This window comes from Mytilus californianus, unplaced genomic scaffold (genome assembly GCF_021869535.1).
Source record: "Mytilus californianus isolate M0D057914Y unplaced genomic scaffold, xbMytCali1.0.p SCAF_14, whole genome shotgun sequence".
NCBI lineage: Eukaryota > Metazoa > Mollusca > Bivalvia > Mytilida > Mytilidae > Mytilus > Mytilus californianus.
The window spans coordinates 8,776,660-8,800,027 of record NW_026262626.1 but is presented as its reverse complement, the minus strand read 5'-3'; the positions used below and the strand labels follow the sequence as shown (position 1 = coordinate 8,800,027).

At 31.8% G+C, this 23,368-nt stretch overlaps 1 protein-coding gene across 1 annotated transcript; it reads left to right on the top strand.

Moving 5' to 3' along the window:
* The first annotated feature begins 73 nt into the window (after positions 1–73).
* Positions 74–22,227, top strand: LOC127724140 (transcription intermediary factor 1-beta-like). The gene is made up of 2 exons (XM_052231011.1): positions 74–112; positions 20,964–22,227. Exon 2 carries the CDS (start codon positions 20,968–20,970, stop codon positions 21,964–21,966), a length of 999 nt encoding a protein of 332 aa, XP_052086971.1. The 5' UTR covers positions 74–112; positions 20,964–20,967; the 3' UTR covers positions 21,967–22,227.
* Positions 22,228–23,368: the final 1,141 nt, after the last annotated feature.

Genomic DNA, 23,368 nt, shown 5'->3' with positions numbered 1-23,368 from the left:
TTATAAACTCTGAATTAAAATTGTGTATGTCAGCAATTTTATAAAAATAGACGAACTACATAATATACGTGTGCGCATATTTTAATGTGACGCTTCTCGTTGTTGACAAAAGGTATATATATATTTAGGAGTAGACTAATTGTATATATTTGTACCGCATACAATTAGCTTATATACAGGTTAGTTTTATTGTGACAATATTGAAATACATTTTGGACATATGGGCGATACAATTATTGCCAAACTTTTATATGTTCTTCAGAAAGGTAAACACTGTGAAATCAATATTTATACGTACTTCAGACAGTTATGGAAGTATGACGATTGTTAATGTGACCTCTATTATATTTAGGACATAAGCTATTATTACTTAACCGCCCCTCAAAATTTGGTCAGTTAGTGTGTGTGGGTGTGTGTGTAAAGGGGGGGGGGGGGGGGTATTTATAAATATGATGTGTTTCACTTGTATTGTGTATTCAAAAGGATCATGTCGTCATGTTCATGCTTTAACATGTTTAAGCCGATTTTCGGAAATACGAAATGAAAGCGGGGGCGCAATCAATGTTATGTTACTTGCTTTCATTTCGTATGAATTTCTGAAAAATGAATGTAGCATTTAGTTCTTATATATACACATCTTCGAAATAAAGACATATATATATATGATACTAATTTGAAAATGAAAGTATAATTATCTTTAAACACAATAATTCGACAGAAACTGTTTGGTAATTTACTGTGTTTATAAGTAACCGATCGCAACTTATATCCACTACGGTAACGGATTATTTAGAGACCTCTAATATATTGCACTTCTGTAACTATAGACAATGCAATTCCTTATAGGAACTCATTTTACTGCTAAAACTGTGCCATTTTTACTATGAAGTTTCGAAGAAATTCTAATAAACCATAAAGAATTATATCCTAGAATGGAAAGTGCATATGCAGTACATTTTTTTGAAAAAATTTAATTTGAATTAGAATTATATATATAATAATTAATATAACATATATGATTAATATTTAAATTTCTCATTAAATTGCGCACGTCGCAGAGAAACTCATTAAATTGCGCACGTTGCAGAGAAATCAGTGTTTGGAAAGAAAGATATATACATAGAGATTGCAAGATAAGTCACTTTTTCGAATTTCAATATTAGCATTTTTATACGCCCGTTTACGGGACGTATTATGGTATACCGTTGTCCGTCTGTCCGTCCGTCTGTCCGTCCGTCCGTCGTCAACATGTCGGACATTAACTGAAAAACGCTTTAACCAATTTGCATAAAACTTTGGTGAATTGTTTATATCTATTGACGTGAGCTCCCTTTCGTTTTTTTATAAATTTTAGATTTTACGTTTCCGAGTTCTGGGGTTTTATTCATTAAAAGAAGGGGGATTTTCTAGTTTTCAGACAAAAACTCAAGAATGCTTTCACTAACTTGCAAGAAATTGTGGTCAATTGATTATATCTATTGACATGAGCTCCCTTTCGATTTTTATATATTTTAGATTTTACGTTTCCGAGTTACAGGGTTTTATTCATAAAAAAAGGGGAATTTTTCAGTTTTCGGACAAAAAATCAAAAATGCTTTCAGCAGTTCTTATGAAACTTAAGTGAATTGTTTATATCTATTGATGTAAGCTCCGTTTAGAATTTTATAAATTTTTCATTTATCATTTCTGAGTTATGGGGTTTTATTCACTAAAAAAGGGAGGATTTTCCAGTTTTCGGACAATAACTTCAGCAGTTCTTATGAAACTTTGGTGAATTGTTTATATCTATTGATGTAAGCTCCGTTTAGAATTTTATAAATTTTTCATTTATCATTTCTGAGTTATGGGGTTTTATTCATTAAAAAAGGGGGGATTGTCCAGTTTTTGGACAATAACTCAAAAATGTTGTCAGCAATTCTCATGAAACTTTGGTGAATTGTTTATATCTATTGATGTAAGCTCCCTTTACATTTTAATAAATTTCAAATATGACATTGAGAATTAATTGAACTTTATTTGATTATAGTCTGACAACAGATTTACTAAGTATTGCGCAACAGCACAGTGTATTGCACAACAGAAAGAAATCTTTAATTGAACATAAATTCAATTCATATAACCAATTTCAAGTTCTTTGGCTACATTTATTCAGAAACCTATAATATGTCAAATATTCAATTACAATCCAAATTCAGTCCTGTATCAAGCTTGAATATTGTGTCCATTTTTGCCCCAACTGTTCAGGGTTGGACCTCTCCGGGCGTATCCAGCTGCGCTCAGCGAAGCAGTTTATTATACATAGAACGAACGAAATGGGTTATGTCAAAATGGAAGGATTTTTGTAAATGTTGCTTACAACATCAGGACCCGGTTTTCAAGTACTACTAGTATAAGGCAAGATTAGAAGTGGGAAACGTAAAAAGGTCTATCATATGCATTTATAATATATGTAGCTCCATAACACACACACACCCCTCAATCGGCAGTCTTCGTTGTTCATCCCGATGGTATATTAGGTGGCATCTAGTCTAAAATACGCACGAAATGCTGATACATTATAACGAGTTAGTGTGCATTGTTGGTTGCTTCTTTTGGGCTTTTTGTAATTTGGATATCTGTCCTAGTATGTTATAAATCAAATATGAGAATTTAAGACAAACGAATGATCATGAATTTGATCGTGATCTAATGGCGCTTTACCAAAGAATTATAGTAATAAGGATTATGAAGTTTTAGATAATTATGATAAACTGTTTAAAATTATTTAAAATTTTACATGTAATTTCCTTTCTCAATTTGAAAATAAGAAGTTATGGTATGATTGCCAATGAGCCAACTATCCACCAGAGTAAAATTGAAACTACATTTGAAGTGGCTGTAAGCAATTATAGGCAACCGTATTGCCTTCAACAATGAGAAAAACCCATACCGTATAGTCGGCTATAAATTTGTATACACAAAAGAACCCCAACATATTTCTTAGATATGGACGGGTGAATTAAATACTGTAAATGTACTTTTTTCGCGATTTTAGTATTGTCGATGAATTCGTGTGCATTTAATTTCGCGGTATTTACAGAAATATCAAAACTTTAATAACGGACTCATTATAATTCTTAAAATTTCGGTAAGTAGGTCTTCAATTATTTAACAATATGAAACAAAATAAACAAAGAATATTCAATCCTCAAATCAGTCGTCTGTTTTGATAGACATGTTCCGGACCATATGAGTATTTGGAATTATACTCATATGGTCCGACCATACGCGTATGATCCGACCGTACGCGTATGGTCGGACCATATGAGTATATACTCGTTTGGGTATTTATGGGCCGGACCATATGAGTATTTGGACCATATAGGTATTTTTACAAATATGCATGAGAAACGTTTCAATAATACAATAAACTTTATCTTTATTAAAAAACACTGCGTGCAGTGATACCGAGGTCTCGGACCATTCCGATGTGTCTACGGTGTTTTTAAGAAGCTTTAAATCTCCAATATTGTAACATGACTGTAGTACACCATAAATGGCTGACCCGTGTGAAGAGAGAGTCATATATCTTGCACGTAAATTACACCCTTGTAGATTTCGAAAAAGAGCAGGCTAATGCCGCTACAAGTCAGCACTCGCACCTGCAAGGTGGAAAGGGATTAATACAAGTTGCGATAACTTGTTTCCCAATCCACTATAAATAAATATGTTTAAACTAAACTAAACTAGTACACCATATTCACAGGGAAACTTAAATAAACTATGGTCCTTGCCGGTGATGTCATCTACTCTACACAATAAACATGGTAAATAACCAGACGCCTTGTCAACCACCGGTATACGTAAAGAATCAAAACTTCCTTTTACAATATGTGCATTTGATTTTGATATCTTCTTATTGTACTTACAAATAGTGAGTAAAATTAACTGTGTGAAACTGCTTATTTTATATTTAGTTAATCTTTTTTATTATTAAAATATAATAAAATTACCTTTTTAATGACGAGACAACTAGAAGGGTCATTCCTTATGAAGTGTTTAAAAGTATTTAAAGTAAACGTGTAAATTACCCCGACCATACGCGTATGGTCGGACCATATGAGTATATACCCATATGGTCATGACCATACGCGTATGGTCCAAATACTCGTATGGTCCGGAACGGACATATAATACTAATAATACGATTAAGTCGTTAATTACTAATTATACCTGTCATATTTAGCATGAGATATTATTTTTCACCTTTTGTCCTTTTATTCTTAATTGAATTTCTGTAAATATAACTGTTGTTGTAACAGTTTAGTTTTAGTTTCAGTTGAGGTTATATAAGCATGAAAATACAGTTTTAAATTCCAGTAATATTTTTACGATAGTTTTCAGTGTATATAAAGTGCGAATCCAGTTAGTTCATATTCACTGTCGTATGCGAGTATGTCTATTGCAGAATAAAGGATGATGGGAAAAACTGCGTTTGTTAACTTTTTGAAAATACAAAATAATTGATTTGAAAGTATGTTTTAACACAATTTTATTAGAATATAACTTTTTAATGTATAATACCAGGATTAAAGTCCAAAAAAGTGTAATTAAAGCAGCTGACTCAATAATATTGATAACTGAATGTGATTCATTTTAACTATAAATGCGATGCGATCATTTCTGATGTGGAATTTTAGGAGGTGCGATGAATTTTCATTGTTGTTTATATGACAATCCAACATGCAACAACTGAAAATAGTCTTTTAATGACTATAATATTGTTGATATTTACAATTTGAAATGCAAGCTAGTCGTAGATGCTTTCTTGAATATACACGGGTATAACCAACGTATGGTTGATTCCGGAAGTTGTGCGTTGTGTACCGTTCGTCGATTTTTAGTCCCCTACCGACGAAGGTTTGAACTCCGTCCGTCTGTCCGTCTGTCCGTCTGTCCATCTGTCCGTCTGTCCATCCGTCAGTCCGGCAAATCAGCTTTCCACACTTTTTTTCTTCGTTCTTGAAGATATTGATTTGATATTTGGTATATAGTTTTATCATGACAAGTTATAGACAAAGTTCGAATTTTGTTCCGGTCTGATGATTTAGGTCAGAGTTATGGACCATAACTCTGGACCATATCTAATGTTGGAGTACTATGTTAAACCATATTTCTGTACAAAGGGAGATAACTCATTTTTTAAAAGACATTCTTTGTTAAATTATTTGAAGATTTTTTTGACAGGTTTGTTTGTTATTTAGTATAAACTAATTTTCTGAATGATATAAAAAAAGTTATGAAGAGAAATCCTTTAATTAGATAATAATCTATTTTTTATTAATGCATATATTTCAATACATTACATTGTGTAGATAACAGTTGTTGACATTTTATAGATAAGTTACAAATCTATATTAGTTTGTGACAAATGAAAGAAAAAAATATTTGGAACTATTAATTATATCTGATTATAATTTGAAAATAGATATACACTGTATTACATCATATCCAATTTTAGAGAACTATTTATCATATCTAATGTTTTTTTTTCATCATGCTTATAAGATATTGATTGATAATTGGTATATAGTTTTATCATGAAAAGTTACAGATCAAATTCACATTTTTGTTTCGGTCTAATAATTTTGTGCAGAGTTATGGTCCTTGGACTTGAAAAATTCACTCATATAATCAGTTTTCCACACTGTTTTTAGTCATGCTTGAAGATATTGACATATTTACTTTTTGTTTACACCATGACAAGTTATAGAACAAGTTAGCATTTTGTTCCAGTATAATGAATTTTTACCCGGTAGGGGACTATGTATTGCCATGCAATACTCTCAGAATGCTTGTTTTCTGTACGTTCGTTGCGTGTTTTCATAGTTCTGTACCGTTCGTAAGTAAAACATCGAGAACAAAATTAGCTGTTTCTATTGAAATACCTAATATGAAATGTTAATTGCTAATAGTATCTTTTATTTTTTATTAGCAAGCATTTGAAACTACTAAAACTATTTGAAATTTCTAACATTTCATATTGAAGATGAAAACAAGCTCAATTTTGTATTTCATAATTTGTTTGACGTGAAACAGAACTTACTGGAGCTAGAGAAGCCCACTCATCGGCAGTGCCTGATTGCAATCCATGTTTCTTAGAAATCCAGCTTTTTGATCTTAAGGTCAAAGGTCAAACTCACACGAAGGTCAGGGTGATATGCGTCACATCGCTTTAAGATAATACACGTTCATATATCATGCATATTCAAATATATTTGGTGAGTATGCTCATGGATCCGAAAATATACTGGAGTAGAACATCCATGAATATAACGTATTTTGAAACTTTGTTACTTTGAAAATATGTCATGCCGTTTCATACATATTTCTATCATATTGATAGGCTTTTGCACAACGAACAGTACACAAGAATGTACAACGAACGGTACTCAAGAAAGCAAACAAACTACAAAGAGAATGAATCGTACAGTACCAAAATTCTGAGGTCAGTTTTTCAAGTAAATGTCTGCAAATAAAATAAATAACGGGTTTCTCATTCGCATTGTGTATTTTAATCAACAACAAATCACAAAATACACGGTCGCATTTAGTGTAAGAGCCAACCAACTATGCTCTATTTATAATTTAATCAAGGTTGAGTTACACAGAGTGTTTCGTTTGCGATGTTTACAAGTAATTCATAGACTTGTCTATTTAAAATATTCACATGGTGTTCATGTAATATTAGAAATAATATGCAATGCTGTCAGGAGCAGTAAATTTTATTTTCATAAACATTGACTACTTAACTAAGCGATGCAGCGATTAACGTCCGGAATCAACTGTATGGCGGTTTTACCCCGTGGTATAGAACCATTTAAACATGTAATAATAAACTGTATTCAACATATCCTTGTATTCTTACAATTACGTATTTGCTTATTTATAACAACGATTTATAAGAAATTCAAACATAAATTAAGGCGACTCGATTATTGCTCGAACTTTCTTTACTGTATAAGATGTAACACCATGACATGAGAAATATCAGTTATCCAGTCATCCAAGCGTCAAATGCAAGGCACTTGTTTGTGCAAGATGAAAACGTTACCACTCACCCAATCGTGAAATGAAGATCGTTTTGTGAATGCTCTTTGTTATCTAAGATGCATCTATTAGAGCTATTTTCCAAATGCTTGTAGTTTAAAGGTTTGGTTGGCTTGCTTGCTTTGTTTGTATAAATGTTTGCTCAATCTTAATAACAATGCTAAAGTAAACATTTATACAAATAAAGCAAGCAAGCCAACCACATTTTTAAACTACAAGCATTCAATGATGGCGTGTCATAGGAAAGAATAAATTTTATCCTACATTAAGATCTGAATCTGGACAAAATATTAGAGAAAATAGAATTGACTATACTAGCAATAAATGCTATTTTTACATACTTTATTGATATATTACCTCAAACTTTCACTCACAAAGTATGCATATATAATCACTCCTTCTAACTTCATAAATTTTGTTAGAGAGTCGGCTGAATTAAGACTTTATATGAAGAAAATTAATTAATTTCCTTCTGTGTAAATGCATCGCATATACAATAGAAATGAATCGCCCCTACAGTGAAAATGAAAGTCTATAGTATCATTATTCGACAGTAAACATGAATTGCATAACGAAAACAGCATAGTGGAATTTAAATCAATATCAACAAGCTGAATAACAAAACCGGTTTTAAGTTATACAACATTAATAATTATGTTAAAAGGTACATTTTTTTTGCAAATAAACTTAACTGCTGCTTTTCTATCTCTAGCACGCCCTGTTCGTGAACTATTCTTAATATTTATCTATTTGTGTATCAATAGGCGCGATGAAAACTTGTCTGCATCTCATACCTATATCATGACTCAGTACACCTTATATATTATTTCTTATTTTATTCAAAAATCACGAATTTGTCGTCTGTTTATTTATCATTCTACATTAGAAATTCATAACGGATACAGTAAAAATGGTACTTCAGGATTCGCACATTATATACACTGTTTTTTTTTATATTTTTATATAATTTAATTTTGGATGTAACGCGTCTTCTGATTGGCTGACGTTGTTTTGTTTTTCAGCCTGAGACATAATTGTGTCATGTGAGCGTTACGTCATCAACGTTTTTTCATGGTTTACTCCGGTTAAAAATGAAATTTAGAATTAAATAATAAGAAATGATTGTAATATTTTTTCTGTCTATTCGAAATAACAAAAAATGTGGTGCACACTTTAACCCTCTTAATGCCAAAGCGACATATATGTCGTTTGAGTGTTGATGCCAAAGCGACATACATGTCGTTTGGGGGTTTGATGCCAAGGCGACATATGAGTCGTTTCATCAATATTGCAATAAGTTTACATTATAAATCAAAACACTGCAACCTATAATACACTAAATAATTAATGCTTTTACCATTGTTGACCATCGGTCATCTAAGTGTATTTTGAAACTATGACGTGATATCCATGACGTCATTGTGACGTTATAAATATGGCACAAGTAAATTGAATTTTCTGTCTCTGAAAAAGTCGTCTACCAGCACGGCAAACGACAAAATTGGTTTTTATATTTGCATGCACGCACATGACACTGGTACTGACGATTTAAAGATTGACATATTTAGAGCTGGAAACACAAGATGATCCAACAAGTCCGGGTCGCCGCTTTTTGCATTGTAACTTACCAGATTTACATGATATAAAACACTTATTATAATAATTGACTGCATTTCCGACATATTCGTCAGTCTGTGTGTTGAAAAATGCTTTAGAAAGTTTCGCACAATACGTATGTTCAAATAGAATTGTATGTGTTTATGTTTACCCTCTCTGTCCAAAACGTGTCTGTCCACCCATGGCAGAATCCCAAGAGGACACAAAGTAAGAACTCGGTAAATACCAAAAGAAGGTATAAAAATAAACACTAATTTCAAACATGGAACTCACCAGAATTTCCCTAACATTGTTGATAAAATACACACTTGCCAATGCATCTAACAAGCCGTCATTTTCTAATCTGATTTCAATCCTTTTTATGCAAATGTTGTTTGGTTGATAAGTGACAAATACATGACTTTGATTTGATACACAAAAATCATATTTATAGTTTTCACAAGCCGAATTTGACAATGTTTTATACTACTTTCAATGGTTTAAAGTGTTCTTTATTGTTGCTAGCTGAGTTCCTGACATGAAGGGCGGAAGGGTTAACTGCATATTTTACATACATACATCTCGTAAACTTGTACTGTTTTATTTGTGTAAATCTTTTAGGAAAATATTTTTACAAACATGTTAGGATGAATTCTAATTCGTGTCATTAAACATTATATGACTGTGCATTATTGAAGGGCACTTTCCGTCGTCTCCACATAGTTGATAGACAAAATATTTAATTTACATAAACTAAAGCTATTTTTAATGATTTTAACTCCGAAGTAACTGAATTTACGATTAATTAATTGAATGTCATTTAGTTCAGCGACAAATATTTCATACTTATAAGATAAAAATAAGGGGATGTGGTATGATTGCCAATAACACAACTATCCACCAAAGTTCAAATGAAGTGGATGTAAGCAATTATAGGCAACCGTATGGCCTTCAACAATGAGGAAAACCAATACCGAATAGTCGCCTATAGAAGGCATGACAAATGTGAAACAATTCAATTCAGAAAGCTAACGGCATAATTCATAACATCTAAATTTAGCTTACTCATTCTCGTGTACAAGTATGACTATAAAGTTTTAATCATTTAATGAAAAAAAATGGAATATGACTTAATTTTAACCTTTAGAGAGATGTTACGGGTTCTGCATTTCTATTTCCAATATGGTTTCAAGGAGATCGTGTTGCTTGAATAGGGAATATTCATCAACTTTTAGAATCAGGTTAATTTGATTTCTTATAGAACCTTTACAGATCTTTTTTTTTTTTTACTTACCGGTACATGAAATTATTTGGTATTTGTGTCCAGCTTGAAGTTTTATTAAAGGGATCAGTGTTTTGTATTTGAAGTCTGCCTTTTCCGGATTAATCAGAAGTAATTCTAGTGATTTGAATTTCCCTAAACGTATACCACAGTATAAATAACTAAATTATAGAGAATGAAATGATGAAACAATGTTCTCTGCGTGTTCGACATTCATTTTTGTAATCTAAGGGGTCTAGTCGATATTAGTATTCTCTATTTCTCTGTGCGATGATTCACATTGAACTTTGAAATCCGAAATGAACACCCAATTTCTTTGCATTCGTTAGAAGAGAAAGATCTAGGAGGAGACACACTCTACTGTCACAGATCTATATACAAAAATTCAGCAGCAGTTATTACGGCCTCTAAAATCTAGAACTGTTTTAAACTTTTGCTTCGGTTAATGATGTATCATATACAATTTAAAAATAATATACGGTGTGTTGCAGGTGAAGAATACGAGGAATATTGGTACTAAAATTATTTCCGATCACAACTATGGGCAATACTTTCTTTTATACTGTTTTGCATTTGTTATGTTTTGAATTTGATTTTCTACAGAAACATACACAAAAGGAAACTTAAGACCCCATCTCCAAGTTAAATAAAAGTGCTATGTATAGGCCTACATCAATAGACACAATAAATAAAAAATGACATATAGAGCTCGACAAATAATAGGCAAGCACTACATAAAACTTCATATAGTAAGTAGTCCCGAGTCAAGACGAGTTAAAATACATTTAAGCCAGTCTACTGAAATTATCCCTTAACATTAAATGCAAGAAAAAAAATATTCTTACATGTATTAAAAAAAAGACTACTGCTCACCTGGTTCATGTCTTGAGACAGCACAGTAGAATGCTGCGGGATAAAATATTCCTGACAATACTCGCCTCCTTTTTTAATAGGTCATTGTTATATCAAAATGTTACTTAGAAGAACATGGAAAGAATAAACGATTATAACTGACCCTTCATTACCCATTCAGAAGAAATTAGGTATAGACCCCTTTTATACAGCGGCGAGAAGTATTCGTCACGTCAAACTTTTGGCTATATATTACATAAAAAAAAACTACGTTTTTTAAATAAATTTTATGAAGTTATTTCTGGTTGGATTTCAATCGACTTGGTACCAATGGAAGAAAAATTATCACATATTTATTTGTTTCTATGGTTATATTTATCCTTGAAGAGTTCTCTTTTACTGATGATATTTATAAACACAATTATTTTTTTATCCTGAAATTTGCTATATATTTTAACCAAATTAGTTTACAAAATATTATAATAGATGTTCACAGCAGTAGAAAACAAAAATAACCGAAGATAGAATTATAACCAAATACACAAATATACCTGTTATAATGGTTTACTTTTACAAATTGTGACTTGGATGGAGAGTTGTCTCATTGGCACTCATACCACATCTTCTTATATCTATATTCAGACAATTTTGTGTCTTTCAACAATGGTTTTGTAAAATCAACCAATAAATGCCCTTAAAATATCTTTTTGGAAAACTGTTATGATATGAAATAGCATAATACTTTACAATATTCTCTTGCAATTAAAAAAAGAACTTTTTGTAATTGGTCTTGCCTGTTGGCTTTGACATTATAAAAGAAGGAAGACTTACCAGACGAAAATTAATCATTAACTAATAAAACACGTAAATTGTATAAATTCAACAGTATTTTCAAAAAAATATCAGTTAACTTTGTACTGGTTTGGCTTTATAACTATTTAGATCTGAGCGTCACTGATGAGTCTTAGGAAGACGAAACGCGCGTCTGGCGTATTAAGTTATAATCCTGGTACCTTTGATAACTATCTATATAATTACATTCATCTCCTTGGTCCAACAAGATGGAAATTTGTATAGAAACATTTTAATCAGTCAATATAACATTATCAAAGTGTTCTTCTGGTCGCTTCCTTTATAAATGAATGCCGTTCACGTAGAAAAACAATTTGCTAAATTAATATAAAAAAAATCGTCTGAAAGACGACGTCAAAAGAATTTGGCACTGGCGACGTCCTTGAATGTTATTACCTATAATAATTGGCAACGTCATAACGTTGATTTTTTAAATCTGGCATCAAGAGAGTTAAAATAACCCGCTACGCGGGTTATTCAGTGTGCACCACATTTTTGATGTTATTTCTTCATAGATAGAAAAAAATATTACAGTCATTCCTTAAATGCATGAAATCTGCATTTGAATTCGCGTGTATTTATTTTCGCGAAAATATACATACCGCGAATTTCGTGAAAATGAATACACCGCGAAAATAAGTACATATACAGTATACTAGAGTGTGAATCAGATTTTAAAGAGTGCTTTATACAGTATTTTCATGTTTGTGATGTTATTCTGCTTTAATTACCATTTAATGTTTCAATGATCATGAATTATAAAGATTGATATTTATCAAGAGAATGAGACAAAATGATACTGGTATATATTTTTATGAATGGATGATTGTTCCTATAATAAATCAACAAAAATCCTTAAATTCATCAATTTATTATCTTATATATAAAAAAGAAGATGTGGTATGATTGCTAATGAGACAACTCTCCACAAGAGACCAAATGACCCAGAAACTAACAACTATAGGTCACCGTACGTCCTTCAACAATGAATAATGCCCATACCGCACAATCAGCTATAAAAGGCCCCGAAATGACAATGTAACGAGAAAATTAACGGCCTAATTTATGTACAAAAAATGAACGAAAAACAAATATGTAACACATAAACAAACGACAACCACTGAATTACAGGCTCATACATACAGAATGTGGCGGTGTTAGTTCCTTATACAAAAGAGACCAGCAACATATAGAATTAGTATCTTTATTTTCGTTCTTACTGTACATGTGTTTTACCTGCGTCGCCGAAACAGAACATATGTCTTTTTACCGCTCTGCTCGGTCCGTCCGTTTGAAAGACCTTAGGTAGAAAATTTTAAAACTTTCGTTAAGGATTTCTTGGCTTCTATGAAAGGGAACGATCTGATACTTGTCTGCAACTTTAGAATGTTGAGTTGTAGCAAGTAATCAAGGTTAACACCCCCGGTGAAGTGAGTCTCTTTCTGTTTGTCAATGGTTTAAAATTTGACAACATTCATTGTACAAGGTAAATGATCTTTTCTTGACTTCTATCTACGGAAATGGTTTAATTTTTGATCTGCAGTATCATAATATTGAGTAATAGAACGTAAGCAATTTTTAAATCAACCATCCTGCCACTTCCTTTTTGCCGATAGTTTGAAATTTTACACAATTTATTGTATGGAAAAATAATTTAATTTTGGATGTAACGCATCTTCTGATTGGCTGACGTTGTTTTGTTTATCAGCTCATAGACATAATCTTGTTATGTGACCGTGACGTCATCAACGTTTTTTCATGGTTTACTACGGTTTAAAATGGAATTTAGAATTAAATTATAAGAAATGACTGTAATATTTTTTCTGTCTATTCGAAATAACATAAAAATGTGGTGCACACTTTAAAATAACCCGCTACGCGGGTTATTCAGTGTGCACCACATTTTTGATATTATTCTTCATAGACAGAAAAAATATTACAGTCATTCCTTAAACAATTCACATAGTTTTGTCTTTAATGAAAAAGAGAGGCGAAAGATACCAGAGAGACATTTAAACTCATAAGCCGAAAATAAAATGACGACGCCATGGCTAAAAAAGAAAAAGACAAACAGAAAAACAATAGTACACAAAACACAAAATAGAAAACTAAAGACTAAGCAACATAAACCCCAACAAAAATTGAGGGTAATCTCAGGTGCTCCGGAAGGGTAAGCAGATCCTGTTCCACATGTGGAACCCATCGTGTTACTCATTTTAGTACAAACCCGGTAGCAAGTTTAATTCGGTAGGCCACATTCGTGAAAATGGGCGAGGGATTGTAGTTACTACATTAGGAACATATCCGCTATCATCTGTGAAACGGATATTTCATAACGGTCAACCAACTCGTGATGGCGTCCGTAAAATTTACGAAGGGATGATTTTAACTGCACCATTTTGGAACTCTTGGTTTAATAGCTTCCTTGTGAGCAGCAACCCTTTATCAAGGAAAAAATGATAGGAAATACAAGCCCGGGAATATTGTATCAATAGGGAGATACATACTCCGTATGCTGGATGTTACTACATAGAAATAGGATGGCCTAGAATCAGGGGTACAAATATTTATTTTAATACGTATACATATTATTCAATTCACGTAATATATATAAAAATGATTACGTATATACAGAAATCGATTTATTATCCTACGTAAATTGAATTCCGTAAAGACGTTGAAGTCTTCATAATAAATTTTAATTTGAGAGAAAAAACATTGATACTGTGTAACAAATATTTATTTTATGTTCACTTTAAAGTTTGTAATAATGGGAATTCGATGGCCATAGTGTACTAATGGTTATATTAAATAATAGAAACGTCATGTACAATTTTTTTTTTTTTTTTTAGTTCTAAATGTATAAGACTTGATAATTACATTACATGTATGTTTCATTATAATACGTTATTTTGATTGACTAACAGCAATCTCATGTCATTGTGAAATCAACCTTTATTTAAGAATTGAATGCTTCTTTTTGTAAATTCATTGGGGTGTAAAAGCGTTGACCGAAGTTCATTTTATATGAAAAATGTGCACACGGTCAGCGCTTTTACTACCCTATAAGACTACTAAAAGAAGCATATAATACTTATAATTACATTTTTTTGCTAGGATTATGAAAACACCATTTCTATCATGTTTTTCTTTTATTTACCTGTGCAGTTTATTGTGGAAGCTCGTTTCGTCATGAATGTTACATTTCAAAATGAAATGAAGGTTAATTTCAGAATGACTCGAGATTGGTGTTATCCAATCAAAATAACGTATTATAATGAAACATACATGTAATGTAATTATTTCAAAATGAAATGTAACATTCTTGATGACACGAGCTTCCACAATAAAGTGCACAGGTAAATAAAAGAAAAACTTGATAGAAATCCTGTGTTCATACCTTGGATGTGTTATAACATCTAATGGCAGTTTAACTAGTTGTAGTTTAGATCTTGCAAAAAAGGCATGAAAAGTTTTATTTGCTATTAATTCTTACTCATCAGGCTTTGGACAACTTCCTGTGAGAGTGTCTTGCAACCTTTTTGAAACATTGGTTAAACCTATACTAACATATGATAGTGAAATATGTTATATGGACACTTATATTCAATTTTATAGAGATAAATTGCGAGCTAACAAAAATAGCTCAACACCAGATGTCTTTCATTTTATTGATAAAACTATCTTAGAAAAAACCCAGCTGCATTTTGTTAAACAAGTACTGGGAACAAAAAGAAGCTCAACAAATCTAGCTGTTAGAAACGAACTAGGACTTCTGCCATTAGAAACTTTTATAAAAACCCAAACCATGATGTACATATCTAGATTAAATAATGAAAATCTAAACCCACTTCTTAATGAAGCCTTTAACCTAGCTAAAAATATAAATACTGAAGGAACATGCTCTTGGTATACTTTTGCAAAAAATGTGTCACAAGAAATAAATATTGACATCAAACTTATTGAAGAAACTAAAACTTTAAAACAGACTAAAAAGTTAAAACAACCAATTAAAAATGTGTTCTACTAACTATTATCAAACTCTTATTGATGATAAAATAAACGAACTGAATGAAAATAATAAAATATATCTATACAAATTTCTTAAATCTAATATAAATGACCAAATGGAATACTACCTATCTCATCCAAACAAAGAAACAAGAAAAATGTTAACCAAATTTAGAATAAGTGATCATTTTCTTTTAATAGAAACTGGACGATATATTAAAATACCAAGAAATTAAAGAAAATGTAAAATATGTAATATCTTAGATGATGAATTCCATTTTTTCTTTACTGTAAAATTAATAAAAAGAAAAGAGAAATCTTTTTAAAATATTATATCGAAAAATATGTCAATTTTAATACGCTTAACTTAACTGATCAATGCTGATAAACTCGTGATTATACTAAATCCACCAACACAAAATGATATAAAAACAGTTGTTTCTTTTATTAACGAGTCATTAGAACTGAGGAAAGTAGACCAATAACGGATTTTCGAAGGAAATATCGGTTATTAAAATGGTGACATACGGCGGGCGGCTGGGCGGATCTACGGCGGCTGCCATACAGCTTGTCAGCAGAATAACATGAAAACACTTTAACAAATTTTTTTCAAATTTAAATATGTTGTTTATTTGGACTTAATGAAGGTCTAGTTAAATTTTCAAGATATTAGTATATCTCCTTTGTGAGTTATCGCCATTTTTAATATCCAAAAGTGGAATTTTTAAATATTTTACTCTTGTTTTCTTTTTTATGACTAAGCATAATGTCTTATCTCACAACAAAATATTGGAGTGACAGATTTATTTGAAAATTATCTATTTCTAAGTGGTAATGATTATAAGCTATATTATTAGACATTTTGAAGTTAATTACATTATTAATTATTAATTAGCTCTGGGTTATATCTTAGCATATAATATCATTGGAGTGACAGATTTATTTGAAAATTTTCTGTTTCCTGATAAGATCTGTAGGACTGTATTATATATAAAGTTTGAAATTTACTAGTAGGACTGTATAAATGAAATTTGAAATTTACTGTTCATTATTAGACATTTTGTAGATAATTAAGTCTCCCTAAACCATATATATTCTTACCCCCACCCCCTTTCAATTTGAGAATGTGCTTTTATCTTGTAAACGGTTGAGATCCCCATCCCTAAACCATATATATTCTTGTATGGGACAATAAAACAAATCAAATGAAATATTTGAGGAGTCCCCGGGTTCACCCCCACCCCTACTTTTTGAAAACTAATAAACGGTCAAGATCTCAATTCTGAAACCATATATATTCTTGTATGTGACAACAAAACAAATCAAATGAAATAAAAGGCGAGTCCCCTGGGGTCACCCCACCCCCTCCTGTTTGAGAACTTGAAAACGGTCGAGATCCCCACCCCTTAACCATATATATTCTTGTATGGGACAATAACACGAATCAAATGAAATATAGGGGAAGTCCACGGGGGTCACCCCCATCCCCCTTCTTTTTCAAAACTTGTAAACGGTCAAGATCCCCACCCCGAAACCATATATATTGTTGTATGGGACAATTTATTGCAAAATTAAACAAATTGTAGGTAAATGTCACTTTATTAGTCATTTTGACGTGTATGTTTACTTATTTCTTCATAAATCTAGAACGGTTGTCATTCTCACATTCGTGAAATGGGTCTATTAATGTATAGAAAAGAATAGACTTTTTCCCGTATGCAGTGACCTTAACTATGAGACCTCTCGTTATAACTTCGGCCACCGCACAGCGCAAGTGCGAGGGGAAAACCGCGATAAAAGAATGTAAACACACGTGCTCTTGAAGGTAAATAGAAATAATAAGTTCTTACAGAACAAATTTAATACAACAAATCATTTAACAACTGTCAAGGAATAGTTTGATTAATTATAGGTTAAACAATACTTGGTCATGTTTTATGAAGATTTAAAGCCCAAGGCGTAGCCGAGGGCTTTAAATCTTCATAAAACATGACCAAGTATTGTCTGACCAATTTAGAACATATTCATACTTTCGAGTGACCTTACAAAATAATCCTTTCCCATTGTAATATTCAAAACTAAATAAAAATTCACTTTTTATAATGAAGTGAGTATATAACATAGGTAATGACTATTACAATGGATGGAATGAAATAGCAATGACATAGTTTGTGAGGACAAAAAGGATAAATTGTTCAAACATTTGAGTTTTTCTTCTGCATTATGTAAAAATTTAATACTTAAAGTATACCTTAAATTTCTTGATTTTAATTAGCACACAATGTTATATCAATCCGCTTTCTGAAATTTGAATATTTTTTGATAATTATAAAAATTATAAATATTTGAATTATGACCATTCAACATCAGATGCTTACTTTTTAGTGATGAATGTACATGTATTGTGGGTTTTTTTCTCTCAAAAAAATCCTTTGCTTTATATATCAGCAGTCTGACATTGTTTTCTTAAAAAAAAAAAATTGACTCGAATGTCTGGTTTAAATTTTTTATAAAAGATGATTTTACCTACATCATTGCCCCTATTTTATTTTATTTTTTGTTTGTTATATATATGTACCATTAATATAAAGATTTTTAATGTTCTAAATGTTTTTTATATTTCTTTGTTTATCTTTAATCAGAAGGCTATTTTCCCAAGAAAAATGCCTCAGGGGATTGTACACTTCGTTAGTGAAGTTATTAAGAGTTCACTTTCATAATCAATCTACAATGAAAATTCATTCATGTATAGCATTTTATAGTGCATGGAAAGCCATGTACTATGAAAATTAGAAGGGAAAAAACTGACTTTTCATTGGACGAGAAGGGGTGAGTATGTTCTAACAAATGGGAACACATGGAAAATATAAAAACAAATGTCATAGCTCTTTCAATTACCTTATCTGTCACGCTTCCCACGTGCTTTGTTTTTTATTGTTTATCAATGTCACGATCCGGTAAGATAATTAGCTTGCGACCAACAACCATTGAATGAAATATTATTTGTCGATAATACGTTATAGATAAAGGCAACAGTAGAATACCGCTGTTCGAAACTCATAAATCGATAGAGATAAAAACAAATCCGGGTTACAAACTAAAACTGAGGGAAACGCATCAAAATAAGAAGAGAACAACGACACAACAAAAACATAACATTAAAATGTAACACACAGAGAAACGAACTATAATATAACAATGGCCATTTTTCTGATTTGGTACAGGACATTTTAAGAAAAAAATGGTGGGTTGAACCTGATTTTGTGGCATGCCAAACCTCCCGCTTTTATGGCAATGTTAAATATAACATTAAAATGACAACATTACATGACAGGATTACAATACAAATAAATGGGAGAACATATAGGACAAAGAAACACACGAATAATAGCTTACAAAAGGCACCATGTTTAAAATCCAATACGCCAGACGTGCGTCTCGTCCACACAATACTAACCAGTGACGCTCAGATGAAAAAAGTTTGAAAGTACAAAGCTGAAGAGCACCGAGGACCAAAACTTCCAAAAAGTTGCGCCCAAGACGGCCAGGGTTTTCTGCCTGGGACAAGAACATCCTTATTATTTAGAATAATTTATAATTTTGCAAACAGTAAATTTTATAAAATGACTATATAATAGATATACATGATAAAACCGAATTGGGACTAACTACAGAATAAAACGGATACATTTCATAAAAAAACTTAATCCAACACATAAAAATACACAGCCGAGTTAGCCAAAGCCTCAACGCACAAAGTGACGTCACATTTGAAATTCCAAAAAAACACACAAAGTGACGTCCCATTTGAATTTGTAAAAATATTTCCCAAAAATAAGATAGGATTAGGATTGATTCAAGATTAGATACATATACTGACATTACATTTATTAATAACAATGAAAATTACAATACTTATAAATATCAAATTGTGGTAGTAATTAGATAATTAATTGTATTATCTAGCTATGTCGGTGTTTCTTCTAGATAGATGTGTAATAAATATATAAAAAAAAAACGTGCTTGCAAGACTTGGTTAAGTATATATGCATGCATTGGTTCAATAATTTCGATAACAATAAAATTTCAAGAAACTCGTTTCATATGACTTTAAGAATCTATTATTCTATTAACCTTCAAGAGCACGTGTGTTTACATTCTTTCGTCAAGGTTTTCCCCTCGAACTTGCGCTGTGCGGTGGCCGAAGTTATAACGAAAGATCTCGTAGTGAAGGTCACTGCATACGGGAAAAAATCGTCGAACTAGTGTCTTGGAAGTTAATATTTATTCAATATCTGTACTTTTATGAAATTTTGATAATATAAAGGATTTTCTTTTAAAAAAAAATTCACATTCACTTCTTTTAGAGTAAAACTTAGCCATTCAAGTATATAAAACATATTCATCTTGTTTTTTAAAATTTGAAGTTTCATTTGAATATAAGGTCGGAGAAAGTTTGGACTGTCAGTGGAAAAAGAGGTTATATTGGTTATTGATGTACGTTCAGTGGCAAATATTTCATGTATTTTAAGTACGATAAAAATTTGACTATACATCAAATACTGTTTATTCATTTATGTTCGTGGGTACTAATTTTGCTGAATTTAGGAAATATTTTATTTCTTGGATACCTGATTTCGTGGATTTCCAAGTTGATAGGGAATTTGGACTTCATTGAACACTTAAATTCGTGATTCACCTATCACAACGAATTTCCTAGAAAATTGGTATTCCATGAATAATAAGGAAAATAAAATAAAAACATACCAAACTCCAAGGAAAATTCAAGACGGAAAGTCCCTTATCAAATGGCAATATCAAAAGCTCAAACACATCAAACAAATGGAAAACAACTATCATATTGCTGACTTGGTAAAGACATTTCCTTATGTAGAAAACGATGGATTAAACCTGGTTTTATAGTTAGCTGAACCCCTCACGTGTATTTAATCCACAGTAAGAAGGTACCTAATAGCAGATAAGGACGGAGGGTAGAAAATTTGGATCTCAACTTACAGAAACTGCTTTATAGTATAACCCTACAAATTGGCTGTAAACAGATTCAGGCTTATTATGAAAAAGCCGCTCCATGTTGAAGGTAACTGAAACGAGGAAAACCAATAGAATCGCTGTGTCCTTACCGTTAGATTTTCTATGCATGTGTAGTGAATTTGTTCCATGGATCGATACAACATATCGTTTCCTTTTTTTAATTTCAATACTTTGTCCATTTATGATATTTTGTATTATTAATGCAATATTTAACATTAATTTGTTTTAGGAGAATGGCGACTAATTCGACTACTAGTATTTGTGGTATATGTGATTTTCGTCAGGTGACTAAACCATCGGTAGTTTGGTGTTCTGAATGTGATGAAGGCCTTTGTGAAGACTGTACCGAACATCACAGCATCTCCAAGGCAACTAGGGAACATAGTACAGTTTCTATCGATAAATACAAGAAACTACCGCCATCAATTCTAACAATAACACAAACTTGCAAAAGCCACAACGAAAAGTTTCATATATACTGTTATAAGCATGATTGCCCATGCTGTAAAAAGTGCATCGTTGAGACCCATAACGAGTGCAAAGAACTTTCTGATATTGACGATGTGGTAAAAGATGTAAAGTCATCAAATGCTTTCGTGGATATCGAACTCACCTTGGCAGAAATTTCTGAAAATCTTAAAAGAATTCGAAAAGACCGTGAAGAGAATTTGACCTCAATCAAGGAAACAAAAGAAAAAATCGAGTCAGAAATAAAAATGACTAAATTAAAGATTGTAAGTAATCTTGACAAACTCCAAGGAAAGATATTGAAAGAACTCAACAAAACAGAAAAATTGGAGAGCAAACAAATACACAAATTGTTAACAGCAGTACAACAAGCAGATAAAGACGTAACGGAATACCAAAATAACATAGCGAACATAAAACAACATGCATCAGACCTTCAGGCATTCATTGCGCTAAAACAAATCGAACATGATGTAGACGAAAAAGATAAATTTATTCAAACATTAGTTAACAGCAAAGATTTAAATCACGCTGTTCTGTCTTGGAAGAGTAGCACTGATATGAAAAATGTCAATACCAGTATCTCAACATTTGGAAAAATTGTTGTTGAGTCTAAATCAAGTGGCATTACTATTGCAAGGAGAAAAAACCAGCAAGCTCAGAATATGGTTAACAATCCGGTATTGAGATCTGTCAACACTGGCGCTGAATTAAAGAATTCGAAGCAAATGAGAACCAATCCTGGCGACTGCAAACAATCTTAGCGATAGGGTATGCGACCTTATCAGTCAACAAAACTTCACGAGAACCGTTTGAAAAGGAACGTTCGTTGTCATTGGTCAATTCAAACCGACAACCTCAAGTAAACTTTCAAACCCCACCTAGATAAGGCACACGTGCGTGTAAAATACATATACAATAACACGAAAAATTAATCTTCATCAATGGTCTTATTATATTCACGGATATGTACATTGATATCATGTGGTAATTGTATTAAAAATGTCTGTTATAGGACAAAGGTGCTTCATCTGGAATCCATAAACCCTCCTATAAAATTTATATGCGTAACACTTGTGTACATGCATTTTGAGTTCAACAGCATCATTATGTGAATGCTTTATTATTATCTTGTCTGCACCCATAGTCTCTATTTGAACCGATCCTGAAATTAGATTTTTTAATAATGACACGCCTGAACGTTTTCTAAATCTTGTATTGTACTCAGTGGAACGACTTTTCACCTTTTAAATCTCCAAAGATATACATTCCATTTTGAAATCTGTTTAAAAAGGAACGGTCGTAGTCATTGGTCATTTCAAACCTGACGGTAAACCTCAAATAATCTTTCAAACCCGTCCAACATGTGTTAATTTTATTAAATATCTTTCCGTCATAGGACAAAAGGTCGATATTTTTTGCACGGGTAAATATGGAATCCAAAACCCTCCTTTAAAATATTCTAACCGTAACATCCGTGTACATGCATTTTGATTTCAGCCATTATCTTGTCTGCGGTAAAACAAATAATAAAGTTGATTCATAAGAACAACAGTGGTTGCAGTCATCGATGTAACTTCTAAATCACAGATTTCAGGGAAGGGCTAGAACCGAGTTAGGTGAGCTTGGTAGTCGTCGGGAATATATTTCCGGTTTGGATGACATGATCAAGTCACATATTTAAAAAAAGAATGGCTGAAAGGGTGTGATTTAATCAAATTTAGTTGTTGCAGGACCGGAACAAATAATGTCATGTCGTTTGAAATATTAGAGGAACGGTTTGCTATAGACCAAACGAACAAAAAATTAAAGCGTTTAACTATCTATATAACATTTTGATTCCAACGTGAAATACGAAAAAAAATTTCAAAATACGGTTTAACAAAATTTTAATCTGCTAACTGTGTCCCTGTGGATTATTCAACAATGACACGTCTGAACTTTTTGTAAATCTTGTATTGTACTCAGTGGTACGACTTTTTTTTTCTTTTTTCCGTATCCAAAGACATGCATTTTGGAAATATATTCTTTCAAATAAATTATTGTGCATGATCAATGCATATTTTGTGAGGGAGAGGACATGTTTTTTCTTCAAACAAACAATTTTTAACAATATTTTTGTTTCAACTCAATGTCGTTCTAAGTTTCAGTTACCCCCTACCCCTA